The sequence below is a fragment of the Haemaphysalis longicornis genome, unplaced genomic scaffold (assembly GCF_048455015.1).
Source record: "Haemaphysalis longicornis isolate Haplotype H1 unplaced genomic scaffold, Haemaphysalis longicornis Haplotype H1 scaffold_2, whole genome shotgun sequence".
In the NCBI taxonomy this organism is placed as follows: Eukaryota; Metazoa; Arthropoda; class Arachnida; order Ixodida; family Ixodidae; genus Haemaphysalis; species Haemaphysalis longicornis.
The window spans coordinates 106,186,454-106,211,218 of NW_027526295.1; the positions used below are offsets into that span (position 1 = coordinate 106,186,454).

The 24,765-nt window shown below is 47.7% G+C and overlaps 1 protein-coding gene across 6 annotated transcripts; it reads right to left on the reverse strand.

Annotated features, from left to right (window-relative positions):
* LOC144169101 (uncharacterized) lies at positions 1 to 24,685 on the reverse strand. Of its 6 annotated transcripts, none has more exons than XM_077698114.1 (10): positions 24,394 to 24,685; positions 24,202 to 24,308; positions 24,034 to 24,140; positions 21,605 to 21,814; positions 20,160 to 20,230; positions 18,463 to 18,711; positions 11,769 to 11,801; positions 6,411 to 6,715; positions 1,897 to 2,170; positions 1 to 344 (listed from the first exon to the last, which is right to left on the reverse strand). In XM_077698114.1, exons 1-10 carry the CDS (start codon positions 24,493 to 24,495, stop codon positions 162 to 164), a joined length of 1,641 nt encoding a protein of 546 aa, XP_077554240.1. In that variant the 5' UTR covers positions 24,496 to 24,685; the 3' UTR covers positions 1 to 161. The 6 variants fall into 6 exon arrangements, with proteins under 6 accessions (XP_077554240.1, XP_077554239.1, XP_077554243.1 ...); XM_077698113.1 differs by having other exon boundaries at positions 11,712 to 11,801; XM_077698117.1 differs by lacking the exon at positions 18,463 to 18,711.
* Positions 24,686 to 24,765: the final 80 nt, after the last annotated feature.

The window sequence follows — 24,765 nt, forward strand, 5'->3', positions numbered from 1 at the left end:
CCTACACCGTGAAGCAGCTCTTTCCATGCTACCACAATGTAATTTATTTACAAGACACAGACAGGAAGACAGGTCACACACGAGCAGATGTGGTTGCTTTCCTGCTTTCCATGGGAACAGTGCATCAAGGCGGAAGTGTCGTGAAGGGGCCAGTGCTTTCCCTACTCCTCATCCTGGGTTGCGCTGCTGGTCGGGCGATTGGAGGAAGGCTTGCCATTGCTGCTGCGGGCCGGCTTTGCACTGCCTCCCGCCGCGCTACTCGTAGCGGCTTCCTCCTGCGACGCTGACGGCTTCTGGGAGAGCCGACGCATCCCGGGTCGGTAAATCTCGATCGACGGCCGATCCTGGCACAGGGGAAACAGGATGCAACAATACTCAGCTTGACAATACATTGACCGTGCATTGACAAAACATGCCATGACAAACATTACATAACGTATTGTGTGCATGCTCAAAAGGTATTAAAGGGGCCATGCAGATAAAACACAAGTTTGGTTCATTCGAAAGATTGCCTCGTTAGAATCACACTGACACCACTTTTAACGCACACTTCGCTCAAATAAGCTATACAATTAGAAAGAAAGGGAATGGCCATGCGATCCACTAGCTCATTTCTAACAACAGAACCTGTGACGTCATATGTGCCCAGCTGTGTGATTAGCTGAGGGCGGAAGAACCAAACGAAAGTTAGGCAGGGCTTCTAAGCTTGCCGAACGAGCTATTTGCACTAAATGTAATGCATATTCATTTTACAGCAGTAAGAATGGTGGGATAAACAGCGGAAGTTACGAAAGCACACGTAAACATAGAAGCACCGATGCGCACTGCTGTTGGTATTGGGCGCACTATGCTTGTTTTAGCTGCACAGCACTCCGCCGCTTTGGGGTTGTCTTACACGGCACTGGCCGATTGGCGTAAGCGACGTTGTCTTACGTGACCATGTTTTTGAGGATACCCCATGTTTCATGAAACGATTGCTTTCTACAGTAGCCACAACAAGCAAGGTACAAACACGGTCAAAAACAAAGCAACGGCGGACAATGGTCTGTGGACGAGTACAGTAGCGCCATCTGGGATCACTGACGGCAAGCAAAGGCTGCAGAGCCGAATGACGCAGTGGAAGTTTGTTTGAATACACGCACTTGTGAATTAATTGCTGACGTTACGAAAGCACACGATTTGGCAGGAGAATCATAATTGTGGACTCAAGTAGAGCCACACGGCGTTCCATCATAGCGGCTGTCGTTGCGGCGTCCCACAGAGGCTTCGAAAGCCAAGTGGTTTAAATAGTCATAACTGTTCGAAACTCGTGAGCCACTAGCGCTTGTCATACATCTCCCCGTTGCTTAGCGCAAAGAAAACTGCAGGTACATTTGAGGCAAAATGTACGTAATTAACAGGCAGCACCCGCGTTCATTTAGTTTGGAACGCTCGTTGGGTTGGTTTTTGCGATAGTAAGCGAAACAAAGTGGCAGCGCAACGCCGGCACGTGCGGGAGGAAAAGCGAGCACAAGAAGAACAGAACTCCCGCAGGTGCAGTTCCAGGCAGGGGGCGCGTGAGCACTGCGAAGGCAGGAATTGCACTGGGTGGTAGCAGTGAGCGGATAACAGCGCTACAGCCCATTATGGCGAATCACTGCTCTGCACTTCCGAAAGCTTTCACATTGAGTGGAACAGCTTTAATTTTTCACTTTTCGGCTCCATCGGAAAAGCAATCACTGTGGCCAGGATGGAACCTGCACCCCTGGGCTCAGCAGCACAACGCCTTGGCCACTGAGCGGCGGGTGTCTCAGCCTTGTCCTCTGTCCTGTCTGCACTTATAGTCATTGTGATTGCCATGTACCAAACCTTTTCCCTCCTCTGGTGTCATATGTGGTTGTCCCCCTGCCCCCTCACCTTGTTGCGGATCCTGCGCTCGGCGCGAGGGTCCTTCTGGCGGGACTGCGAGGACTCCTCGGGGGCCAATGGTCGCTCGCGGTCCTTCTCGGCAGGGGCGGCGTGCTTGCTGCCCTCGGTGGAGGACGATGCATTACCGCCGCCACTGCTGCGCGAGTTCTCGGCGGGAGGACCCTCGTCGTCTGCTGCCACTGTCGTCGACGCCTTCGGGGGGACGCTCGTTTCCTGATTGCCCCCTTTCCCGTCAGAGGCCGACCCTCCGCCAGAGCCCCTCCTGCACACGGGAAAACATAATTCGACAGTTTTAGCAAACTCGGATGCACAAAACTATGCCTATCTGAAGATGAGAAGAAATGCCCCACATGTTTCATGAAAACAGTCTAGTTGAAGGTGAGATAACTTCGGAGATAGATTGGTGTGAACACACATACATCATCTGCAAAATATCAGCGGCGAATACAGCCCAGAACATATTTAAAATCAATTTTAAAGTGTGCGAAACGCAACCGAGCAGCCAGCAGAGGACCACGCGCAATCGACATCCCGCGGATATTGTGTAAACAAACAACATCCAAACACGTCACGAGTTTGTGTTTGCCGCTTCCGCACTGCCGGTGTTTTTCGCCGGCTCACCGCTCCCATCGGACGGCCGGAGGGCGGAGCTTCTGCTCTCGAGAACGAACGACCCGATCGTTGGCGGCGGAGGCGCCGTGATTTTGTCAGCTCATCGGGCAGCTGGCCGCAACCAAAGTTCTACAGCAATTCCAGGCACTCTGTTTCCATTACTTTTTTTTATTTACATTGGACTTGAAAATGCGAGACATGAAAAGCCCACTGTGTGAGCCGCACAGTCACTGTGCAGGCAACGGCCACGGCCGCGAAGTGGCGCCAGCCAGCGCAGGTAGCTCGAGTGATAGCTTGTTACCACTCCACGAAATTGGACCACGGTCCCAGCCATGGCATCTTATATGAGAAAGGAATTAATGATGCAATGATGGGTTGCATTAAAAATTGTCATCTGCACCGCTTACGAGAGCGGAAATCGAATATCCGCCGCAGTGCTAAGCCGAACACATCTGTAGGCAGACCTGTAGGCAGACCGGCCGGCTGCTCCCAGCGCGCGTCGTTCTCTAGCCGCGGCAGCATTTGCACTTGCAGCGCCTGCGTCACATCCACGGTCGCTTTTTTTTATTAAGCGGCTCACAAGATCAGTACGTGGGGGCATTGGCAGAAACTGCTGGCGACACGGATTCGACAGTGCTACGGTAGCATTGCTCTCTGATATCCCTCTGACGGTCACGTGGTAGCTTTGTTCACAAAAAATCCATCGTATCGCAGCACCCGCTGAAACCGAAACTGCGACTGGCCGCATTGAAAATGCCTAATTAAACAACCGTCGCACGCTGAAGCAAATGAGGTTTGTACAGGTGATAAGTAGGTTACTAGCTACTTATCGCCCCCCCCCCTCCCCCCCCCCCCCAAAAAAAACCCAAGATGCAAAATTTTTGTGTCAGTGCCCCTTAAAGTTTACAGAGAAAATCAAGGCTGTAGGCTTGTTTTTTCTTCGCTGGCTGAAGAGCACCACGTGCCATCCCATCGTCTGGAAGGCCACACTGCTCTCTGTGTTGCTTTGAGGAGCAATGTACAGCCTTTGTCAAAACTTTCTAGGCCAAATCTAAGCCTTCCAGACCCCGAAGAATTCAAAGAATAAGGTTAATCTTTAACTGTGACAAAATTATTTTATTACAGAAAGGGGAGGAGGATAAAACTTTTATTGAAGCCCAATCCGACTCCGTGTGTGGAGGCAGACAAGAAAGAAAAAAGTTGTTTTCTCTAGCTTTTCATGAGCTAGTTCCTCCCATGCCGGAGGGGTCACTGCGGGCCACACAGACATTGGTTTGCCGCCTTGCCACCAACACCGCATTCTCCCTCCCCTGCGCTTCGCCACAAATTCTATGGCAATGACCCCGCCGAAGGACTCTGTCCGCAGTGTCGCATGCCGGCAACTGCCGCACATTTCGTCTGGGACTGTCAGTGTTACGCTCTCTTCTGTGATCGCACGCTCCATACGCTCCCCGAGGACATTCATCCGGCGACGTACTTTGACTGGGACATTACCACGCTCACTTTGTTATGGACCTCTTTTGCCGCGTTTGTCCATGACGACAAGGGTCCGAGGGGCGCATTGCGTAACTACCGAAGACACTCCCACCATCCCACCCGGCCTCCCTGACGGTCCAACCATCCTCACAGGCCAGAACTGATGCAGACAGCGGAAGTGCTTTTGTACAAGTCTCCAAAAAGCACTTATTCCTTTCTCTCTTTCTCTCTCTCTAGCTTTTCAGCATAAAAAGTTTCAGCATCGCTCAAGACGTAAGCTTGTACATTGAATTTCTTGCGGCCTGAGCACTTTCAGTGTGGTCTAGAAAATTTTGCAAAGAAGACTGTACCTGTGCAATAGGTCCAATGCTTGAATCTGGAATCTCCTCTGATACGTGCAGTTCGTGCTTATCATCATCATCGCTGTTATGGGCTTTGTCACTCGCAACCAAGTTTTCACCAGTTTTGGCAATGCCCTGTCACTCCGACGTCACAACGGATGCATCCACGGCGATGTGATCGTCATGTGAGGCTCCGACGGCACCCAGGGCATTCACCGCTTCACTGAGTTCATCACAAGTGACTGCTACCCACTCTTCAGTTTGTGCCGTGGCCGTTTCAATACCCCTGTGCATGCAGAAGCCACTCACTTCAGCCTACACTGCAGCGATGTAGTGCATAGTGTCAGGCACCGAAATGCTTTCAGGCTGCTGTCCGCGGTCAACGCGCGCGAGACAGTGCTTCACGATACTCTTCCGGTAACAGTGTTTCAAGTTATTATCATAATTCCGGCATCCAACAGCTGCAAATGGCTTGTCATGTTTGGTGCGAAAAAGAAAAAAGAAGAAGAAGAAGAAAAAAGAAAACAAGCCTGACATTCCGAAGAAATGGTGCAGCTTTTGGGTGAGTGGCACAGTTGTCCAAAGAAAGGAGAACACTCCTGCACTGTGAGCCCATCTTGTCGCCGAAATATCGAAGCGATTCTTTGAAAAACAATAATGCCATCGATGCACGACTCTTACTCTTGTAGTGGCATGGCAGCAGGCGAATGTTCTTGAAGCATCGCGGGCTGCAGCACTTGCCGATCACCCGCGGCTTCATCTTGTCCGAACTGCCCATATTGCAACAAAGAAGCGCGGTCAACCTGTCTTCGCTACATTTGCCTCCTTCACAATCAGTGCCCTTGATGGCATCACCTGAAGGAAGAGGTCAGTTTCATCAACGTTTTATGCATCGCGATGCTCATATCTCGCAATTACAGAGTAAAGTGTGGTCTTTTATTCGTCAACTGTGTCCAAGTTGACACTCGCAGCTCCTCCACTGACTGCCCTATAGCAGCTCTGTGCCTCTCGCGGAAACGATTGGTCGAGCCATTTGATTCTGGGAAGGCTATGATGATCAGCCTCTTGGCTATTAACATGGCCTTCTAGAGCAAAATACTGCCGTCGAAATGAACTTTGGTAGTCAGAGCTTGCTTGAACCACACCAGAATCGCCTCATTGAGGTTTTCGTGCTTGGCGCCACTGCCGCCGAAATTTACTTTTGTCGCACGAGCTTGCTTGAACCACGTCAGAAGTTCCTTGTCAAGGTTTCAGTGCTTGGCGCCACGAGCCTGATTAGCTTTTGGGCCAAAAAGCGTGGCATTTTCTTCTATCTTGGCCCGCTTTGAGGCACTGTGCCGAGGCTGGCAGTCCGATGCCTTTAGTAATGTCGAGTTGACTCTCCTCTACGCTAGCCGCGCACTGAGTGCTTTCAGAACATGGAGCTCTTCCTCAAGGGAAAGTGATTTCCGCTTTTGCGATGCCATCAAAACAGCACGACAAAGATAGTGCTCACAGAGAGTGACCACTGTGGAGTGAGGTTACTCAAAAAGGTCTAGTGAGGTATCTGAGCTGCTGCTGTAGGTGCGATGATGATGGTGATAGCCTTTCACACAAAACAATGGATGGATGTAGTGTACTTTATGACGGGGTGTAGACCGGTGAGTCACCACAGATGGCCATTTAGTAGTGGCGACTCCCAGTCACACGCGACTCAATGTAGCCAGTTCCATTGTCCAGTCACGCTGGGGCCCATCAAAATTCAAAATGGTGGTCTGCGCTTGTTGCTCATGCGGGCTCGAAATGCCAGTGTGTGACGTTAGGGTACGGGAACATTCCTACGGTTGCAACGCAATGGCGGGGAACCCAAGCACTGGATACCATGGGAGCTTTGCCAGGACTGGCCGAAGACGATGTAACAGCCAGGAAAACATGGCAGTGAGGAACTTTATAGCTGGGTTTCACATTACTATTAGCTGAGGCCCAGTTCTCTCCCTGCTTGCCATTCTATTGTTCGCCAAACTGGCAGTCAATCCACAAGGTGAATTAAGGGCCAGGATTAGGCCTATTGGAAGACAAGGCCCACTCTCCCACCTGTGGGTGGAGGCGGCCGGTGGTGGCGGTGCCTGCTCCTGCCCCTTGGTGCTGCTGCTGTGCTTGGTGGACTGGTACTCCTTGGGGGGCGGGTACTCCTTGGTGGGTGGCCGGGGCACCCTCGGGGGCCGGGGCTCCCAGTCCTTGCGCGAGGAGCTGCCCGCAGTGCGGGCCCCCGCCGCCACCGCCTTGGGGTGGACCCCCGACTTGGGCAGCACGCCCCCTCCGCCCCGGTCCCCACCTCCTCCCACGTCCTTGGAGGAGGCCGGCGCATCGTGGTGATCCCGCACGGGGTTCTTCAGCACCTGCACACAGGGGGGGCCCACCCAGAGGGTGGCGTCATGTTCCCGTGAAGACACCCGTGCTTTTCTGTACACCCCATACAGATGGGTGCACAGTCCATGTTGGTCCACCCAAAAAGAAAACTGATGCCTCAGCTGCCATTACATTCCCCAGTGGCAGCTGAAAGGGGAAGGGAACACACAGACCTTACTCACTCCTGCTATTTATGAGCACTGCACACCACCCTGCCATCTGCGACAGCTGTAGGCGCCTTAGTGGGCCTTTGAAAGCTACCGCATAGCAGGGGGCGTCTTGACACTGGCACAAGGTGCAGCCTGCTTTAATGTGCTTAGGATTCCCTTTGAGGCCCAGGTTGTACTATCGGCGTCAAAAGAAACGCAAACACGAAAATATGAACCTGAGCACACAAATAGTGTGATTTCTTTCCATGCAAGCCAAAATGACGCGTGGATTAGTTACAAGTTGGGAAAAGTGGGTTTCCAAACATACCAATAGCAAGCCATTATATGAACTCTATGAATAGTATTTTTCAATTTTAAATGCAGAGCATTTCAGTAACTCACGATGTCACCCGCGTTGACGTCCGTAGTCCGCACCGCACCTCTCCCTACCATACATAAAAAAAAATACTATTTTTCGCCCGGAACGCAATGTACATGGTGCTCTACCCACTGCGCCACAAAGCCGACACAGAATGGGACGCTACGAACGCGCCTTATATCGTTGACTCATTCAAATTACTGCTGACGAGCGCTCTCTCGTCAGCAGTTGCCACAAGTGCAACAACATTAACGTAACGCAAACTACTTAACGTCGTGCGCCCCCGGAAATGCTCTGCATTTGATCGTGCCCCTCGCGAGGGGGATGTTTCTCCCTGAAGTGCGAACGCAACATGATATTTTGTTTGCTAAACCCACAGCGCATGAAGGGAACGCTCAGCCACGAGGCACGCGCTGACGAGCGTGTGGCATTTTCATAGTATTTTTTTTGCACGTTCTGGTTCATATTTTCGTGTCCGCGTTTCATTTGATGCCGATAGTACATGATGGCACACCATAAATATCTGAACGACACATTAGCAGTCTCTTTTTGTCACTCCAAGGAAGCCGAAAGCATTAAATAGTGCAAATGTTAAAGCTTGTCATTATAATGTTGCCATGCTCCAGTGTCACAAATGCCACAGCTTCACGCATCTGCCATGCATGCTTAATATGATGATGGTGATGATGATGACTGGGCCACAACTAACCTCATCCAATCAGGATAATTTTCTCCCCTCAACTTCTCGTACATACCCAAACAGGGATTGGCCACACGCAACCAAGCACCAAGTGCCTAGATTCACTTGAATCAATCTCCTACTCTCAACCTTCCTTAACGTCTCGCACATACTTACTAGGAATAGCGCATGCAATTAATGGTCAACTATCCAGGCATGTCAGACTCATTGCTTCTTACGCACACCTCCTGTACATTATTCACAACCTTGGATCTTCTACTAGCATGGTAGGAAGCCTTAATCGTTCATCTACCAATTTGGATGACAGACTTCTAACATCTGGCTCTGATCCACAACATGGAGGGTGACTGGTCACAGCTAAAGACCAGCGCGGCAAAATTGCTAAAAACTTCCCACATCGTGGGAGAAAAACTAATGTGCCGGCGAAAAAACGACATGTCTTTCTGTTCAATGTATAACGGGAAATTTTCAAATGGGGACTTCAAAATACCTTCGAATGATGTTTTGAATTTTGAGTCACTACTTTTTTACCCATTGCTCAGTATGACCACTTCAATGTTAATGCACAAAATAGTCCTGCATCCACGTTTGGCTGCTCATCTAAACTGCACTGCTAGATTGACTATCTCTGAAGACTCTCCCTTACAGTTGAAAATGGTAACAAATTGATGTTCAAGCAGCAAACCCCGGCACTTCATGCCTAAGAACTAAAAAAGCTTCTTCCCATCCAAGTATTGCAAATGGTACACACAGAACCTACCGTTTGTCGTATCTCGGTCAAGTATAAGATTAGCTGCTTTTATTTTAGTGGCAGTGTGTTGATTATTTGCAGGCTCTGTGAATTTGAATTTGACTAAATGCTTAGTCCCTGATGTTTCAGACGCTTTTCTAAGCAATTTTAAAGTGGGGGAAAAAACAAATTTTGAAAAAAAAAAAAACAAAACAAAAAAAACAACAACATGATTATCTGGAAACGCTGCCTGAGATGTACACGTGCCAAAGTGCAGCACAAGACGAGGGACAAGAACACAGAAAAAGGCACAGTGCACACTGTGTGTTGTCTTTTGTGTTTTTGTCTCGCCTGTTGTGCTGCACTTCAACACATCACTATGTACCTACCAACTCGCCCAAACCACTACTCAGAGACGTACCTACATCGTCTACTTGTATACTTTAAACAACAGACAAACACCTTGGTCGGTCTTCCTTCTTCAACATCTGTGCCTCGTGCATTTTTTTCAACGTTTGCATAGTACTCTGTGACTAATAACACGCTACTTTGAATTGGCTATGACAACCTCCTCCCTGGTCCAACATATGGCACCCGTTGACAGGTGGCATTGGCCACACTATGCTATGCAGACGTTATTCATTGCCCTCTTTGTATCACCGCACTCGTACAATTCTAATCCACACCTTCCTCTGCTAAAAGTAGCCTTCAAATTTGTGTTCACGTTACAGTCAGGCTTGAAACCGGCTTCAAAGAGGCCAGCAGAGCATCGCCACTCACACTAACTCCTTCCAAAATCCGACTCAATCCAATCCAATACAATCCGTCAATATCATATGAGTAAATGTTGGTTCTAGTAAACTACCTAGGTAATTCTTGTTTGCTATGATTTTGGCACGCCATTGGTCGATGGGCAGACCTCAGCCAGCTGTTGCACATATTGCTGCTGCTGTAATTACCACCTCATTTCAGTTGTTAGAGCTCCAAAGAAGTAACACTACGAAGCATCCCTCAAGTGCAAGGTCAGTTTACTTGCCAACAGCAAGGGAAACCAAGCGGCATCCCACACTGTTGATGTCCCGGAGACGCAAGGGGAGTAAGAGTAAGAGGGGAGTAAAACAGGAGTAAAAGAGGAGTTAAAGGAGCAAGTAAACAAAGGACAGCTATATTTTCATGCAAGGCTTTACCGGCCTTAGCACAGACATTTTCAAGGGCTTGAAGATTACCTAGCGGAGTTCATAAAGGAGCAGCAAATAGACCAACAGCTCACCAGGCCTGAAATTATGGAGGTCAAGGTGCCTGAAACAGCAAAAACTTTCAATGTTTCCTGCTCCAATTTTAATGCCAGCAGGAGCTGCTGGATAACCAAGTTTATGAAGTGCACGGAAGTTTTGTAGCCACAGTTGCAAGTGCCAGATAAGATGTTTTCAGCCAGGTATGTGATGACATGTGCAATAAAATAGGCGTCTTTTTTTTTCTCCCAATTTTTATACGTAAATGTACGAGCGAGTGGAAGCGAGTAAGAACCGTGCAAACACTCCGACATGAGTGAAGTCAGTGCGCTGCAACACCAAAGGAACTAGGGTGGAATAGTGTCAGTTTGGTACTAGCGAGAAGAGCATGCACTGCTGGTCAAAAAATAAAAATGTTGCCACAAAACCCACCGAAGAACAAATTCTGCAAACATCATGCAGTGCACTGCGAGTAAGAAAACAAGGTGACATACCATTTTTAGAGCAGTGCATGCAAAAAAACAAAAATTCACGTTTTGAGGGTTTAACGCGCCGAAGCTACACCTGGGCTGTGAGGCATGCCATAGTGGGGGGCTCCTCCGGATTAATTTTTGCCACCTGGGGATCTTTAATGTGCACCGAAATCTCGACACGCGGGGGGTGTTTTCGCTTTTCGCCTCCACCTGACAATCAGCCACTGTGGTGGGTGCAATGTGCATGCTATAATGCCGTAGGCTCACATTGCAGGCCGCTTCCACAGTAAAGCAATTTAACTTGCGCAAGCAGAGAGACTACTGAATAAACAGGAAAGCATTAAGAACGCGTAATTTTTCTCTTGGCGTGTTTTGCCCTTAGAAAGCAAGGAAGGACCAATACACCGCCTCAAAGTTAGAATTTTTTTATACGATACTTCACGACTCTTACACGATGATACGATACATTTATACGATACTTCATGACTCTTATACGATATGATACATTTATACGATACAATACTTCACGACTCATGCCATATGAGCTGTATGTGCACAACTTCATCCATGGTGGTATAAACTAGTATATTCTACATGTTCTACAGTTAAAAATGCCTCCTCTCCTGATTGTCGTTTTATCCCTCCTTACCCTTCAGCTCATGATCTCATCATTTAGCGTGAGTATCGTGGAGTAAGAACAAGACAGGAGGGGAAACATTGCTTCATAGGCGTCCAGATAACGCCACGAGTGCTTGGTACAGGTTAAGCTAGCGGCATCTGTTGCGAGAGAAAACACTGCGCAGACGCTTTGATCGGCATACCGCTGTGCAGCCACAGATCAAATTGCAGCCGCTATCATCTTGTTGACCTGATGCCGCTCTAACCTTCCTTGCATTCGCAGCCATGAAGCTTTGTAGACTGCATCAGCCTGCAATGTGACATTATCTGGTTGCTTGGCCGTGCAACGCTGCAATACGCATTCCACCTCCCGTATATTCTTGCTCCACAGACGGTGTTCGATTGCATCGTGCTTCCTATCAGGCCTTGCATTACGACAAGACAAAATCAATCTGCACTGCTAGGGGGCATTGGAGCCATTTATCCTTACATTGAACACCCTCACTCCAGTGGGTGGTTCGCTCCTTCAGGCCATCAAATGACAGCACCAATAGAGACAACATTCTCTTTGGTATCGGCCGCTTTCCCCTTCACGTCTGCTATGAGCAGCACAGGGGACTCTGAGGCGGCCCCATTTGGGGGTTGGTGTTATTACAAGACCCCCCAGGGCGCGACTGTGGTGCTGCCGCTTTGTTCGTCGCTCACCGGGCCGGCGGCAAAGGCGACAGCCGGGCGCGTGCCCGGCCTGCGCACAGGACCAACCTTCGACTTGGCCGACCTAGGGACGTGGCCACCCTGGGTTGGGGGAGAACACACACGGCTTTTGTTTATTCGGGCACCCGAGAAGGCCTATAGGGGCGTTACGTGGCAAACAGAACACAGACGTTACATTCGTAAGAAAGAAGAGAAAGTGCGGTTGTAGAACGCTACAGTCAGCTGTAGAATAAGGCAGTGACCCCTCACGAAGACATTCCCCGCGTATCTGCTAGCTTAGCTGCAAAGGGCAGTGAAAAACGATAGCTTGCTGCCACCTCCGTCGTGTAAATGTCCCTACTCCCTTCTCTGTCCACCCCTCATGCTCCTCCCCTCCGGTCTCCTTCCTCGCGTGATGAATGCAGTGAAAGTCTGCTCAATTTGATTCAATTTTCCCGCAGTTGCACTGCTCATGCACCACCTGTCAAGACCTTTTGTTTCCAATGACCACGTAACAGCTTGAAGAGACATCTTTTGTAATCAGGGTTAAGTTTTATTCCAGTTTAACTTTCTTACACTGTTTCTTATGCATTTAAAAAGAAATGCTACAATATTAACCACTTCCAGACCTATTTTTAATTGACGGAACCCTGCTACTGTAACTTATATGGTTATGCGTTGCCTCAAATATGCCTCATGTCCTCGTTTTGCTGAACAGTGTTGACATGTACGAGACATGCCACCAGTTTTAGCAGTTCGGAAAGGTCTCGCATGTGCATACTTCCTGGTTAAGTGCCCTCTCAACTTTTGGCCGTGCGATAAATTGAGTGACAAAAGACGCAGATTAAAATTTTCCCACTTAGGCAGCCTAAAAAAGTTCATCATCATTGAAAAGCATTTTTCAGGGCCGTTCATAGCCTATTTGAGATCCAGTGCCCGTTTCTCTCAAGGAGGCAAGAACAAATGAAAGAGAGAGAGAGAGAGAGAGAGATATGCAGGCACGTGTTAACTTGTTTACCTTGTCTAAATTGATGAACCTGAGGCTGTCCACTATAAATTGCATGCAAGGTGTTTCTTAGGTGCATCAAACTCACACTTGCATAGTAATTGTACTCAAAGGCTACTCAACAAGAGGCTCAATCATTTGCAGTGGTGACATATTTTGTTTGCTAATTTTTGCACTAAGACACCACGTTACACTGCGGATTCAATGTGCTTAGCCTAAAGCGATACACGAAGTGCAAAGGAGGAGAACTCCTACAAAAATTTATTGTACACTTTGTACATTTTATAGAGGTGCACAAACACTCAAAACTTTGAATGTGTCACAAATTGTGTTTGCTTTCCCTTTGGACTGCAGTGCACTCTTGCCTTTCGGAGTAAAGTTGAAAACTGTTATTCCCTGAATTCAACTGATTCTAGTTGCCTGTATGCTATCTATAAAATTTAGTGCACGCAAGAACTCATCTTAAGAGCAGAATTTCCTGCCTAACAAGATTGTAAGAAGGTTCTCAGGGGGCGGGGAAAAAGCCGACAAAAAATTGGAAGGCGATAGGAACATAACCTATTTTGCAACATAATTTCCTATCACCGAGGCATTACACAAGGGAAGAAAAAAAATGTTCATGGTTAATCGTAGAAGAAACAGAGGACAGAGCACAGACTTGAAGCGTGAAGAGGCTGATATTGCGAGTTGTGCAGAAATGCACAACGTCTTTGCTTGTAAATTGAACACAAGTAAAAATAACGTGTTTTACCACTGAAAATTAATGCATTCCTTTACCCGACACAATCTCGAGTTCACAAAAATTCTCGCAGTTTGTGAAGGCTTTGGGCTACCCCCGCCAACTTTGTAAAAACGCACTATTAATTCTATTGAAAATTGTTTCAAGGTCATAAATTTACAAATAAAAAAAGTTGACATTACTGCATGATACATGCAGTTTTTTAACTTCACTGCACGGCATGTGATGTTGTGTTGGCTTTTTTGCATGATGTCTACATTTACTTTAGAAATCTCTTTCCAACCATGCATCTGTGTAAAGCAGTGAACCTTACTTTAAGGGGGTTTGGTGCATGGCAAGCTTGCACATTATTCGACAATTCTCATTTTGGAGTTTCAGGAATTTTTTTTGTAAGTTTAACTTGAGGAAGCTGTTGAAATTACGCAGAGTTGGTGGGAAACGAACCTCAACTGCCTTGCATGTTCTTTTTTAGTGAACTAAAAAATAATAATAATAAAAAAAAAACCAACGGAGAGTTTAATTTGAGTAGAAATAACGCGTACATTTATTTTAACATGACTTGACTGCGAACAACGAAACCACCAAATTTGTCAAACACGCCGGGGCTTTATTGCTGAGCCTTGGCCTCATATGGGAGAGCTAACCTGTGAGCAACGCACGCCGAAGTCGGGAGGATGTGCAAGTTGACTTACATTTTTGCACAATTCATTGATTTTCGGGTGCTTTAAAATGTCGGACACTTTGAACGGCAGAAGGAAGGCTTCGAGTACTATCAAAAAGTGAACCCTATTCGTGAGGTATCCAAATATTCGCACATTCAAAAACTTCAAGTGGTTTACCCAAGCTGATGCACTTCTGTTAATTAAAGGTATTCCCAACAATGCTTCGAAGGTTGAATTGGTGGAAAACCACTCCTACCACAGAAACACCCCTAGTAACTGGCAGCATTTAATGTGTAGGCATACTTTAACTGCATAGGTCTGCTAGCTAAATGAGTCGCAAAAAAAAAAAACTTACTTGTTCCATACACAGTACAGTACAACTTCGATATAATGAACTTCAATATCACGAAATTGCAGAAATAATGAAGTTAACAAAGGATAAGTACCATAATGTCGATTTGAAACTATGTACATATATTTAATCCCGATACAATGAAGTAACTGCTGCCGTAATTTTTGTATAATAGAGTCTCTCAAGTCCCAAGAAAGTTGACCCCCGAAAGATGATTTCGCCAAGACAATAACGATGGCTGCAGAGAAAGCATTGCCACAACAAGCGGCTTGGGCAAGCCAGTGTGGGAGCGCCCCTAGGGGCATGCAGCTTTGCTTTGCTGAGAGTTGGACATAATCCGCTGCTCTCCGTTCTTTTTGCTCTGCCACCAATGGTGGCAAATGGCTCTGCTCCTCCTTGGCCTGTGGCCCTCTCCCTCTGTCTTTACATCGTGCTGAAGAAAAGGCTGCGATTCCTTTACCCGATCAGCCTTGCGGGGTACAACAATAACTTAGCTGAGTTTGTAAATTCCACGCATGATTCGGAAGGAACAGATAATGCTAAAAATTTGAAGCTTTTTCTGCACGCAGAATCGCTTTGCGCGCATGTCAACTGTACGGCCATGTGCCGTGGCTCCGCGATGCAGTGGCGTCATGATGCCAGTCACTAACAGAATGGAATTCGTTGTGAAGACTAAGTTACACATGCAAGAACGGGGATGATAGTATGAAGGAGTACTGAACTTTGGATAGCCATCAGTGCTGCTAGTTAAAGCAGCTATCAAACATTAGTCACAATGCTAAGCCTAGAGTTCTCTCCGTGGACTGGCAGTGTCATTTTAGGGGCCTTCCTTTGCGCCAAATCTTGTGTTGCTACCAAGGAAGTGATGGACACCTACATCATGTAGGACATTTTTAAAAACTCGCAAGGGGTCATGGGCAGTGACACTGACAAGGGCAAAGCTCCAAGCGACCTCAAAATGCTCGCTACGCGAGATCGACTGGGCTGCAAGATGGGTCTAAGAATGCACTGTGAAGCCGTCTCTGACAACGAAACAGATGCAAAATAAGGTCACAGATACATCGATAAACAGGTAACCAGATATGTTCCAGACAAAACGAAAGGTCCCTCGAATGAGTCCATACAGCTTTCAAGTACACTGGTAATGTTTCTGCATGCTAGGTGTAGAATTTCGGAGCAATGAAATTTCAATGAAACAAAGTAAGGTTCCATTCTTTACTCGTTGTATCGAGGTTTCACTGTGTACAGGACTTGATGTGGGGACGTGCGGTCCCAACATACTGTTTACGAGTGCATACACTATGCTGGGACTTGAAAGCGATGGAAATTTGTCCAGGCGCAATAAGCGATGTTCCCAAGTAGCCAAAAGGCTTCAGTTCTCCTGGTTGCGAAAAGGAGGTGTGCATTATGACGAAGTAAATACAGTAATTCAGAAAGGAGAAACGGTGGTGATGTTTCCCTCGGTGTCCTTTCAACTGCTCGTCCAACGATGTCACCGGGATGCCTGAACAGACTGGCTGACACTGTTCGCAAATGGCTTTGGTGCACAGCGAACTTGAGGGGAGATCAGCAATAACTTGGTGAAAAAAAACCCACCCACAAACAGGGCTCTCGTGAAGGCGCGACGTCATCAAAATGAAAAAAAAAAAGACACACCAGGAACTCGGGTCACTCGTTTTCTCATTGGACAAGATCGAGAGCTCAGGTGGGTTCAGTTGCCCATGCCAAATATATGCATTCTTTGCTTCGTCGTATCCATCGTCGGAAGCAAGCACGGAAACATACGGCCACACCATCACATTGCTGAAGCAAACAGCCTCACTGTGTCTACATACACAAAAACCAGCAGCTCTTGCAAGTGGGCTCCCTTAAAGGTATGCTGCAAAACATTCCGGTATGTTATGTGGCTTAGGAAGCGAATGGGCAAGTTGAAATCTGCCCTTCTGATGCAAGTTCAACTGTAGCGAAAGTACCACCACTTCCCCATCGAAAAAGACACCATTGTGGTACTGCTCCATCTTCCAAATAAGGCAAGCTTGTGAGCTCTCTTTTTGGTCCTTTTAAACCGGAGACATTATGCAAGTGTAAAGGCAAGTATGTGGTGTTCTGATTAGTTTATATTTCACCTCAAAGATAGAAACCAAATTGCATGTTTGTAAAAAGTAGGGATATTTCGAAATAAAACAGTGCTTGCTTGGAAAGCCGCCATTATAGATTTTATTTATGTGTTGCAGCTTTTGTGATGTCTACGTCACCAACGAACAACTATTAGTCGCTGGCATTGTTTTGGGCGGGTTCCTTGTGGCAGTTCATACACCCATCCAATAAAGGCAGTCTAAAGTTCCCAAACTTCATGTCGCCAACAGAGATGAAGCTTCTTATGGTATACGATGTTGATGTTCCCAGGCACAAGAACTGTGCGGCGAATGCAAGCTGCCAACCAATTGCTGCTAAACCTGCAAATGGCGTTATTGTGACTAACTGCCAGAGCACACAAAGAAATTTCAAGTCGTGGTGCCGAGTTTTTGCTGTGCGATGGTTTGGTGATGAGAGATGACTGTTCCCGTCTTTCCAGCTCTATTGCAGCGGCAAAAATCCAAACTGGTCCGTGTGAAGGTGATCAAAGAGATAAATTTGCATCATCAAACAGTCCAGAAACTGTTGTTTGTATGCCCTTCCACAGCAGTTGCCACGACAGACTTACGCAGGGATTAGGCCGTCACTCACGTAAGCACAAACATTGAGTCGCTAAGTTGGTTTGATTTGATAATGAGGTTGAATGCGCCGACGCTACACAGGCGATGAGGTGTACCGTAGTAGAAGGCTCTGGATTACTTTTGACCACCTGTAGATCTTTAATGTGCACCGCAATCTTGAACACATCGGTGTTTTCACTTTTAACCTCCATCAGAAAAGCAGCCGCCATGGCCAGGAATCGAACCCGCGCCCTTGGGCTCAATTGCACAACGCCTTAGCCATGGAGCCACCGCGGCGGGTAGTCGCTAAGTTGGTAATTAGAACCGAGATGTTGGTAATTAAAAACCGAGATGCCGTCACGACTGTGGCGGGGAATGACTACGAACATGGGTCTGTTTGTGAAGCTCTGGTTTATTTTCTGCTTGCAGCCTCTATCCTTCTCCAAGCAGCTTTTGACTGACATTGTAAGTGTGAACTTTTCCCAATTCCTTTCCTTTTTTTCATTTAAACGGCCACGAGTACTTGGAGGTCGTCCACTGTTGTCGCCGCTACTTCAGAGTTATTTGCATTCAGAGAACGACATTTACAACTGCCGTTAACACTGTTAAATGCACTTCATTCACTGCGTTAGCATTCCTTGAGTGGTGCAATTTGAATAAAGTACGCTGCAGTTGGCTCTGAATGCCTTCGCCACTTCTGCAAAACACCACGGAATCCAACGTGCTGCTCTAAGTTTCCATTGCGTGCAGGTGAACGCAGAAGTTGTTGAAAGAATGGTTTGCGCAGTCAATGCTTTTGAACAAGGCCGTTCTTGTTGGCTGTTTTATGTACAAAAAAACAACTTCATTACAAGTTTGGGACATTATATGCCCTCAACATGGAAGCCTGGCTTCATCTGGTTACCACGGAGCGTGCACACGTGCAAGTGCTTGTGCATGACCAGACACACGTAGTGTGCTCCTTCTGAGACCGCATGCCAGCCAGCTCCCAGTAAAAACTCCGAAACCATGTAAGTGGTGCCACGTTAGGCCACATGGTGTGGTGCCGCTATCGTGTTACAAAGCAAGGGTCATGCCATGCATTCCAACGCCCACTTGTGTAACCATGTTACATTGGTTCGATTTCCTTGAGGCAAACCATTCCATTTGTGTTACAACGACGTTATGAAACAGTGGCCGTGTCAAGCCTTTGAGCGCCAAACAATGCGACGATGCGCAACGCTCCATTTTCCTCGAGGCGAAGCACTTCCGTCTCGTTTGTCACTGATGGCGGATAGATCAACCCGCAAGACTGCCGTCCCTCCCTACCTTGACCACCTGCTGCTGCCTGGGGGCCGACCCCACCACCACCGCCGCCTCGTCCTCATCGATCTGGGGGAGCTCGTCGTCGTAGTGGGCCGACGAGTTGCCCGTGTCGCCGCGGTGTGCGCTCACAGACTCCTTGGAGCGTTCGCGATCCACCTTTCGCCGCCGCTTCTCCTCGTCGCGCAGTCGCTTCTTCTCCACCTCCCGCCTCTTCCGCTCCTCCCGGCGCTCCTCGCGCAGCTTTTGCGCCGCCTCCAGAGGGGGTACAGAGAAAAGCGGTCAGCATAAAGCGGAGCTCGTTCACAAGTGCTCCACTCCGTTTCAATCCCCGCTCGGAAACACATCCGCATTCTCACCCCGCCTTCACAAGCTCCGCATCTGCTGTGTGAATCCCTCAAGTGAAATGTGGTTGCAAGGCTCCTTTGTGTGTTGTTTTGTCAGGCAGCACCTGATCGCAGCATCTGATCGTTGGCGATTTGATGCCGATCATTACCAAAAACCAAGTGGCGCATTCATGTTGCTTTTCACGCATGACTGAATTCAGTTATCTTCCAGTGCGTTTTGCTGACGATGATTGTCACTGCCACTCTACCAAGCTTACACTTCACAAGACGCCGCGGTGGCTTCAGACTGCTCTCAACGTGGCACATCCTAACACTGCTGTTGGTGCAATCCAACAGAACAAAATGGTTCTGCGTTTGAAAAACAAGGAGGCTGGCTGGCTCACTTAATGCCAGGTGCCGTGTGTTAGCCATTACTTTAGGCAACTTCCGAGAGGAGTCCTGTGGGGAAAGCGAGTTCAAGAGCACAGTGCAAGAAACAGCGGGATCTGCAGGAAGGCAGTTTACTTTTTATGGCAGAGCCATCACTTCAGGTTTTTAGTGACCCTCTCCCCCCCTTTCTTGGAAGCATCTGAAGTGAGCGACACTAGATGACTTGTGGAATGCACGCTCTACTTCTGTGTACCTGACCTTTACGTGAAATAGGATCAGGATTAACTAACCGTTTGCCACACAACAGGACACCAACCTTTCCCTACTGAAACTTCTGTACTGCTTTTCGCTTTATAACTATGTAGCTTGGAAAGATGCAGAGGGTTGTCAGTTATTTACTTTTTAATGCGAAGACACTTCTACCCTACTTGGAATTCACAGATTCAAGATGATGCTTTACGAATGGTATCACCACTGCTAAAAGGCCAACTAAACTGCTAGGCTTAGACTTCACAATTTGAGGTCTATCGTCGTCGGGAGTTTGACTTACAGTAAGGTTGACGATGCCCGGCAGGCCCGATCGTTAAGCTTACATGTGAGGCTGCTAAATGTTAGCCGCAAACTTAAGTCCAACCGAAGAAATTTAGCCAAGCTTTTTGGTTCCAGTAATGGCGGGAAGGAGGAAAAGGTAAAAAGGGAAAAAGATGATGATGACGCTTCGACACCCACAACTCAATAAGCCGCACAAGTGCAGATTTCGACATTTTGAATCAAGCTCTCCAACAAAAAAAACATACTTGGGAAGGTGTGTTGGACAGCGATTCCTATCAATATGTTATGTGCCCACAGAGTTTAAGGCACTGTGGTACCTGGACAACACTTTATAAGCAAGAATGTATGCTACTTTGGCCCAATATTCAGTGGTTTGTGCAGCCTATTTCAGAAAAACAGAGAGAGAAAGAACTTATTTAGAGATTTGGCACGTACCAGTCTTTCCATCTTCCTCTGCTGCAGGTATTCAATTAGTGGTGTCACCACTTTAAGGCAGCCGTTGTTGGCTGGGAAAAATAACAAACACAGAGGCACCATTAGAACCACTTTGAGCACATGCACCCCACAAAGTCACTTGACCTAGCAAGATTTCATGGTAAGGTGGACAGGAAACCAACTGTTACGTGCAATATCATCAGCCTTCTTCGCACCACACCATTGTCCATGCGGAGTAGTTTTCCTGCACCGACTGCCACCACATTGTGCAGTAACAACAATGTTTTGCCACCAATCTACAAAGTGCACGCCTAGTGGTTTTAGCAAGCTCAGGGGTTTTCAGTGTTAGCATGATGTGGAAACAATACAAAAACGCCCTTGAAGTTACAAAGGCCCTTAAGCTTGCCGATTATTCCCCCTTTTTCCCTCTCACCAATTAGTCTCCTGCCATCACGTATGTGATGCCACTGAAGCTGAACCCCGGCTGTTAAAGATCCCCAGGTGGTCGAAATTAATCCGGAGCCCTCCACTACGGCGCGCCTCATCGCCTGCGTTGCGTCGGCGCGTTAAACCCTACAATCAATCAAAGCTGAACCCCAGCATGTAGCTAACGCCGAAGGCCATCATTGGGGCTTCACTCTGACATTCCACTCCAGGGAACAAATGGAGTGAGTGAAGCTAAACTTATCAACTTGTCCCTCTTATCAACACTTATCAACCCCCTCTTATCAACTTATCAACACTTTCCCCTTATTCTGGGTTGTCGATTTATTTGCACCCCTTGGTACAAGCAACTTGGTAACTGCATTGGTAGAGCGACTGCGCTGAATAGGCAATGGTACCGGCTTTAAATCTTGAGCCAGAACGAATCTTTTTTCAACTGTTGAGTTTTCCCAAGGAAGCTTTCCTCTGTGTGCCATACTGCCACGTTTCCAGTGGACGACAACTTTTCCTCCGTAGTAACTTGCTTCACCCTGAGAGCTTATCCTAAACAGGTCAACTAACCCAACTTCGTGCTCATCCACAGCATCGCCGAAAAAGTACAAATAGAATGGTTTCTTTCAACCACTGAAGCCTGAACTCCCTATCACAGATCCCCAGTATTGTGCTCGACAGGACAGGAAATATCTTCACGTCTTCACACAACGTTCTCAATGTGCCTGCAGAGTGGCTCGCCAGCCTACAACAGAGACGCAAAGGGACAGATCCCCTGCAATGTGCTCAAGAGGACAAGAAATGTCCTCACAATGTCCTCAACGTGCCTGCAGAGTGGCTCGCCAGCCTACGAGAGTGGGGCGAAGGGACAGATCCCCTGCAATGTGCTCAACAGGACAGGAAATGTCCTCACAACGTCCTCACACGACGTCCACACAATGTCTTTACAATGTCCTCAATGTGCCTGCAGGGTGGCTCACCAGCCTACAAGAAAGAAGGGAAAGGGGTACCTTTCATCTCCTTCTCCCTGGCCTCAATCTCCTCAATGTAGGTGTCGATGGAGGGCAGCGACACCTCCTCGGGCTGCTCCAGGCTCTCGAGGAACTTGAGGTACTCGGGGTCCTGCTCGATGGTGCCGCACTTGGGGTCCCGCTTGCGCGACCTCCGCTTGGGGATCTTCTGGAAGGGCGCATACTCCACCATGGCCGGGTACTCGTTGCCTACACGGGAGGGCCAGGGGTGTCGGGGGCTACTATGCGGGCCAGAACAGGCACAGCAGTAGCCAACACCGGTGGCAACGCAACAACAGCGCTCGTGCGTGAAGACATAATGCCAGTTTGGTTCATTTTTTTTTTTAAAGGCTGTCTTGTCCTAATAACAAATGAGACCTGTTTTGTTGTAAACTTATCGTAATAATAAAATTAAAGAAAACAGATGAAGCAGTGGCGACATCTTAGTCGCTTTCCAGCCATTTCTCTACATCACACAATCTTGTTCGTGTGATTTATTTATTTATTAGTTCTATTTGTTCATATTTATTAGTTCTATTTGTTCATATCATTTGAATACTAATGTGCAGTTCACACGCTGATAAGTGCGTTTTTGGTGCTGGCCCATATCACGCCACTGTTACATGAAACTTGAAAATGCTTCAATGTTTTTGCATTTTCTCGGTTAAATAAACGTCTTTTGTGGCTGGACTGAAGCTAAGCGAGTTACCAAAGGTGAGTTCTTTCAGACTGAACGCAATTTTGTCTTCATGGGCTTTTTAAACTGCAGCGTCCATGATTCAGTTCTGGTTTCAGTTTGCGGATGCTGACAGGTGCAGCCACATACCGAGGGTGTCCGGAACTACGCACTAACATTTCCCAAAGTGACGATGGGTGGCGCCACCCTGGCAGGCACTTGGCGTGAACAGTCCTGTGTGCAGTGTTTCATGTGCCAAGCGACACAGTGCGGCCGCCTTTTTGGCCACGCCACATTCATAAGTGTGCTCATCATGATGGTCAGTGCAGACGAAAACCGGACAAGAAGAGTAAGGACAACACAAGCGCTTGTGTCGTCCTTACTCTTCTTGTCCCGTTTTCGTCTCCGCTGACCATCATGTGCGTACTCCAACTAGCCCAATTCGCTACCATATTACATAAATGTGCACCTGTGAATAAAGCGATTCCCCAGTACATAAACATCCCTTGAAGGTCTAATTACTCCATGCTCCACCAATATAGCATGCCTCATAGCCCAAATGTAGCTCCTGCACTTAAAATCAAAAGCAGTGTAGAAATGTTTCCCTACACGAAATAGGGTTTTTTTTTTTCCGCATGACTAACCTCTAGTGTCACTTTGTGCAACACACTCCTGTGTTGAGAGTACCTCGTAAACTTGGACGCCAAGTTTAATTGGCATATACAGGTTGCAATTAGCACAGGACTTTGACGGCATCATGTCTTGAGGAATGCTTGATACACATAAACAGAGCTTGAAAATTTCTTCATTACAGAATAGCATATATGTTTCAAAGGCCTTTCAGCACCCTTTGTTGGTGCACACTGGCATAAACATTATTTAATGCAGCTTAATTGAAACGGCAACCTGAATCAAAGACCTAAATCCAAACTGCTTCACCGTGTTGGAATGGAGCAACCAGATAGATGTCGGCTTCATGACGCAAGGGTAGCAGGTTCGATTCCGACCACGGGAAGCGTTTTTCTTTGAGGCACTTGATGTGCCTTAGCTTAACATCATTGCGAAACTCATTATGCAGAGTTCTCTTTCCTGCAGTGCATTCTGGTGAGACATTGAACGCTATCAGCAAGGCATAGAAGGCTTCACTTAAAAAAAAAAAAATTGCGCAGAAGGCACTTTGTGTATCCTCACACACTGTCGAAGGTGCACGTGTCAGTTGGATTCTAAAATTTCATTATAACGAACTCTTGCTTAATTCATAAGTGTTTAATGGTTGGTTAACCCCTGAAATGCACAATGAGGAAACCGGGCCCGCTTTTAACAAAGTACCGCATACAACGAAGCAGCAGGTTTTCTGCCCCGCGCGCCTCGTTACTATTACGAGTTTGCTGCATATCCTATTTATCCTTAAATCCTAGCGAGGATGTCGTTTATTCTGACTTCCCACGCAAAGGCTTCACTTTTTCGCTGATGCCATGCGTGGGGCGATTACAATAGCCTAGGCTAAATTAGAGCTGCTCCCAGCAAGCATCACCCAACTCGGTGTAAAACCTACACTTCAAACGATGCTACATCAAATCTAGCTTTCCTATGCGCGCCGCATATGCTTCACCGGTAATCTTTGCGGTGTGTTTACAAACAGAGCAGCGATCGAGCTGCGAATATGTGGAAGCCGCTGCGGCATTACGGCTGCACTGTGCACACGCTTACAGATCGCACGTAAGCAGAAACAGCGCCACGTTACGTGGTTTACCTTTCTCGTCAACGAAGATGTAATCGTCAAACTTTTCCTTGAAGATGAAAATCTCGTCCTGGTTGACGAAGTTGATGTAGGCCCTCGAGAATGCGTGCGGACCGAGGCTGCGAGATCGTAGGCGTTAGAATATCTGAGGCTCATTAAAAATCGTAAGCCCTATCTTACCTCTTGTTTCCTTTCACGAAGTACATGTAATCATTTGCAGGAACGGGGGATATTTGCTCCAGAAACTGCTCTTCCGTCATCGTCGGCGGGAGTCTGCGTATCACAACCTGACGCAAACGAAGGGCGACAGGTAAATAACAACCGCTGCATTGTCACCAAACCAACAAGAGGTTAAAATGAGGCTGTATTCACCTTGGTAAGAAACGATCGGTCTTTTTTCTCCCTCGATTTCGATCCATCGCTCGAGCTGCGACTCCTAGAAGAACAGTCATCTTTCGCCTTCTCCTGCGTCATCTTCGCCGTCGTCCTCTTCACAGGAAAGGCTCGTCGTCTGGAAACCCGCTGGAACGGCTGCTGCCTCCGCGTCCGTAGTGCCGACGATTCGTTCTCTGAGACTCATCCAAATCAGCTGGCTTCTGCAAAGATTAATAAGTCTCGAGCCGCCAGTTCCCCGCGAAACGTTTCCCGGCGACGGCGCTTTGCATTCTCAACAGATGGCGGCACCAGTCAAATCGATCTGCGTGCGAGGGTAGGCAAGGGGAAAGCCTCGCTCGCAGACGCCCT

Excerpts from the sequence above, each read along its gene's own strand:
- LOC144169101 (XM_077698113.1), bottom strand. The coding sequence starts at position 24,495 with ATGACGCAGGAGAAGGCGAAAGATGACTGTTCTTCTAGGAGTCGCAGC. Across the intron at positions 24,141-24,201 it reads TTCGTGAAAGGAAACAAGAG|CCTCGGTCCGCACGCATTCT; the intron begins GTAAGATAGGGC and ends ACGATCTCGCAG. Across the intron at positions 20,231-21,604 it reads CAGGGAGAAGGAGATGAAAG|CCAACAACGGCTGCCTTAAA; the intron begins GTACCCCTTTCC and ends TATTTTTCCCAG.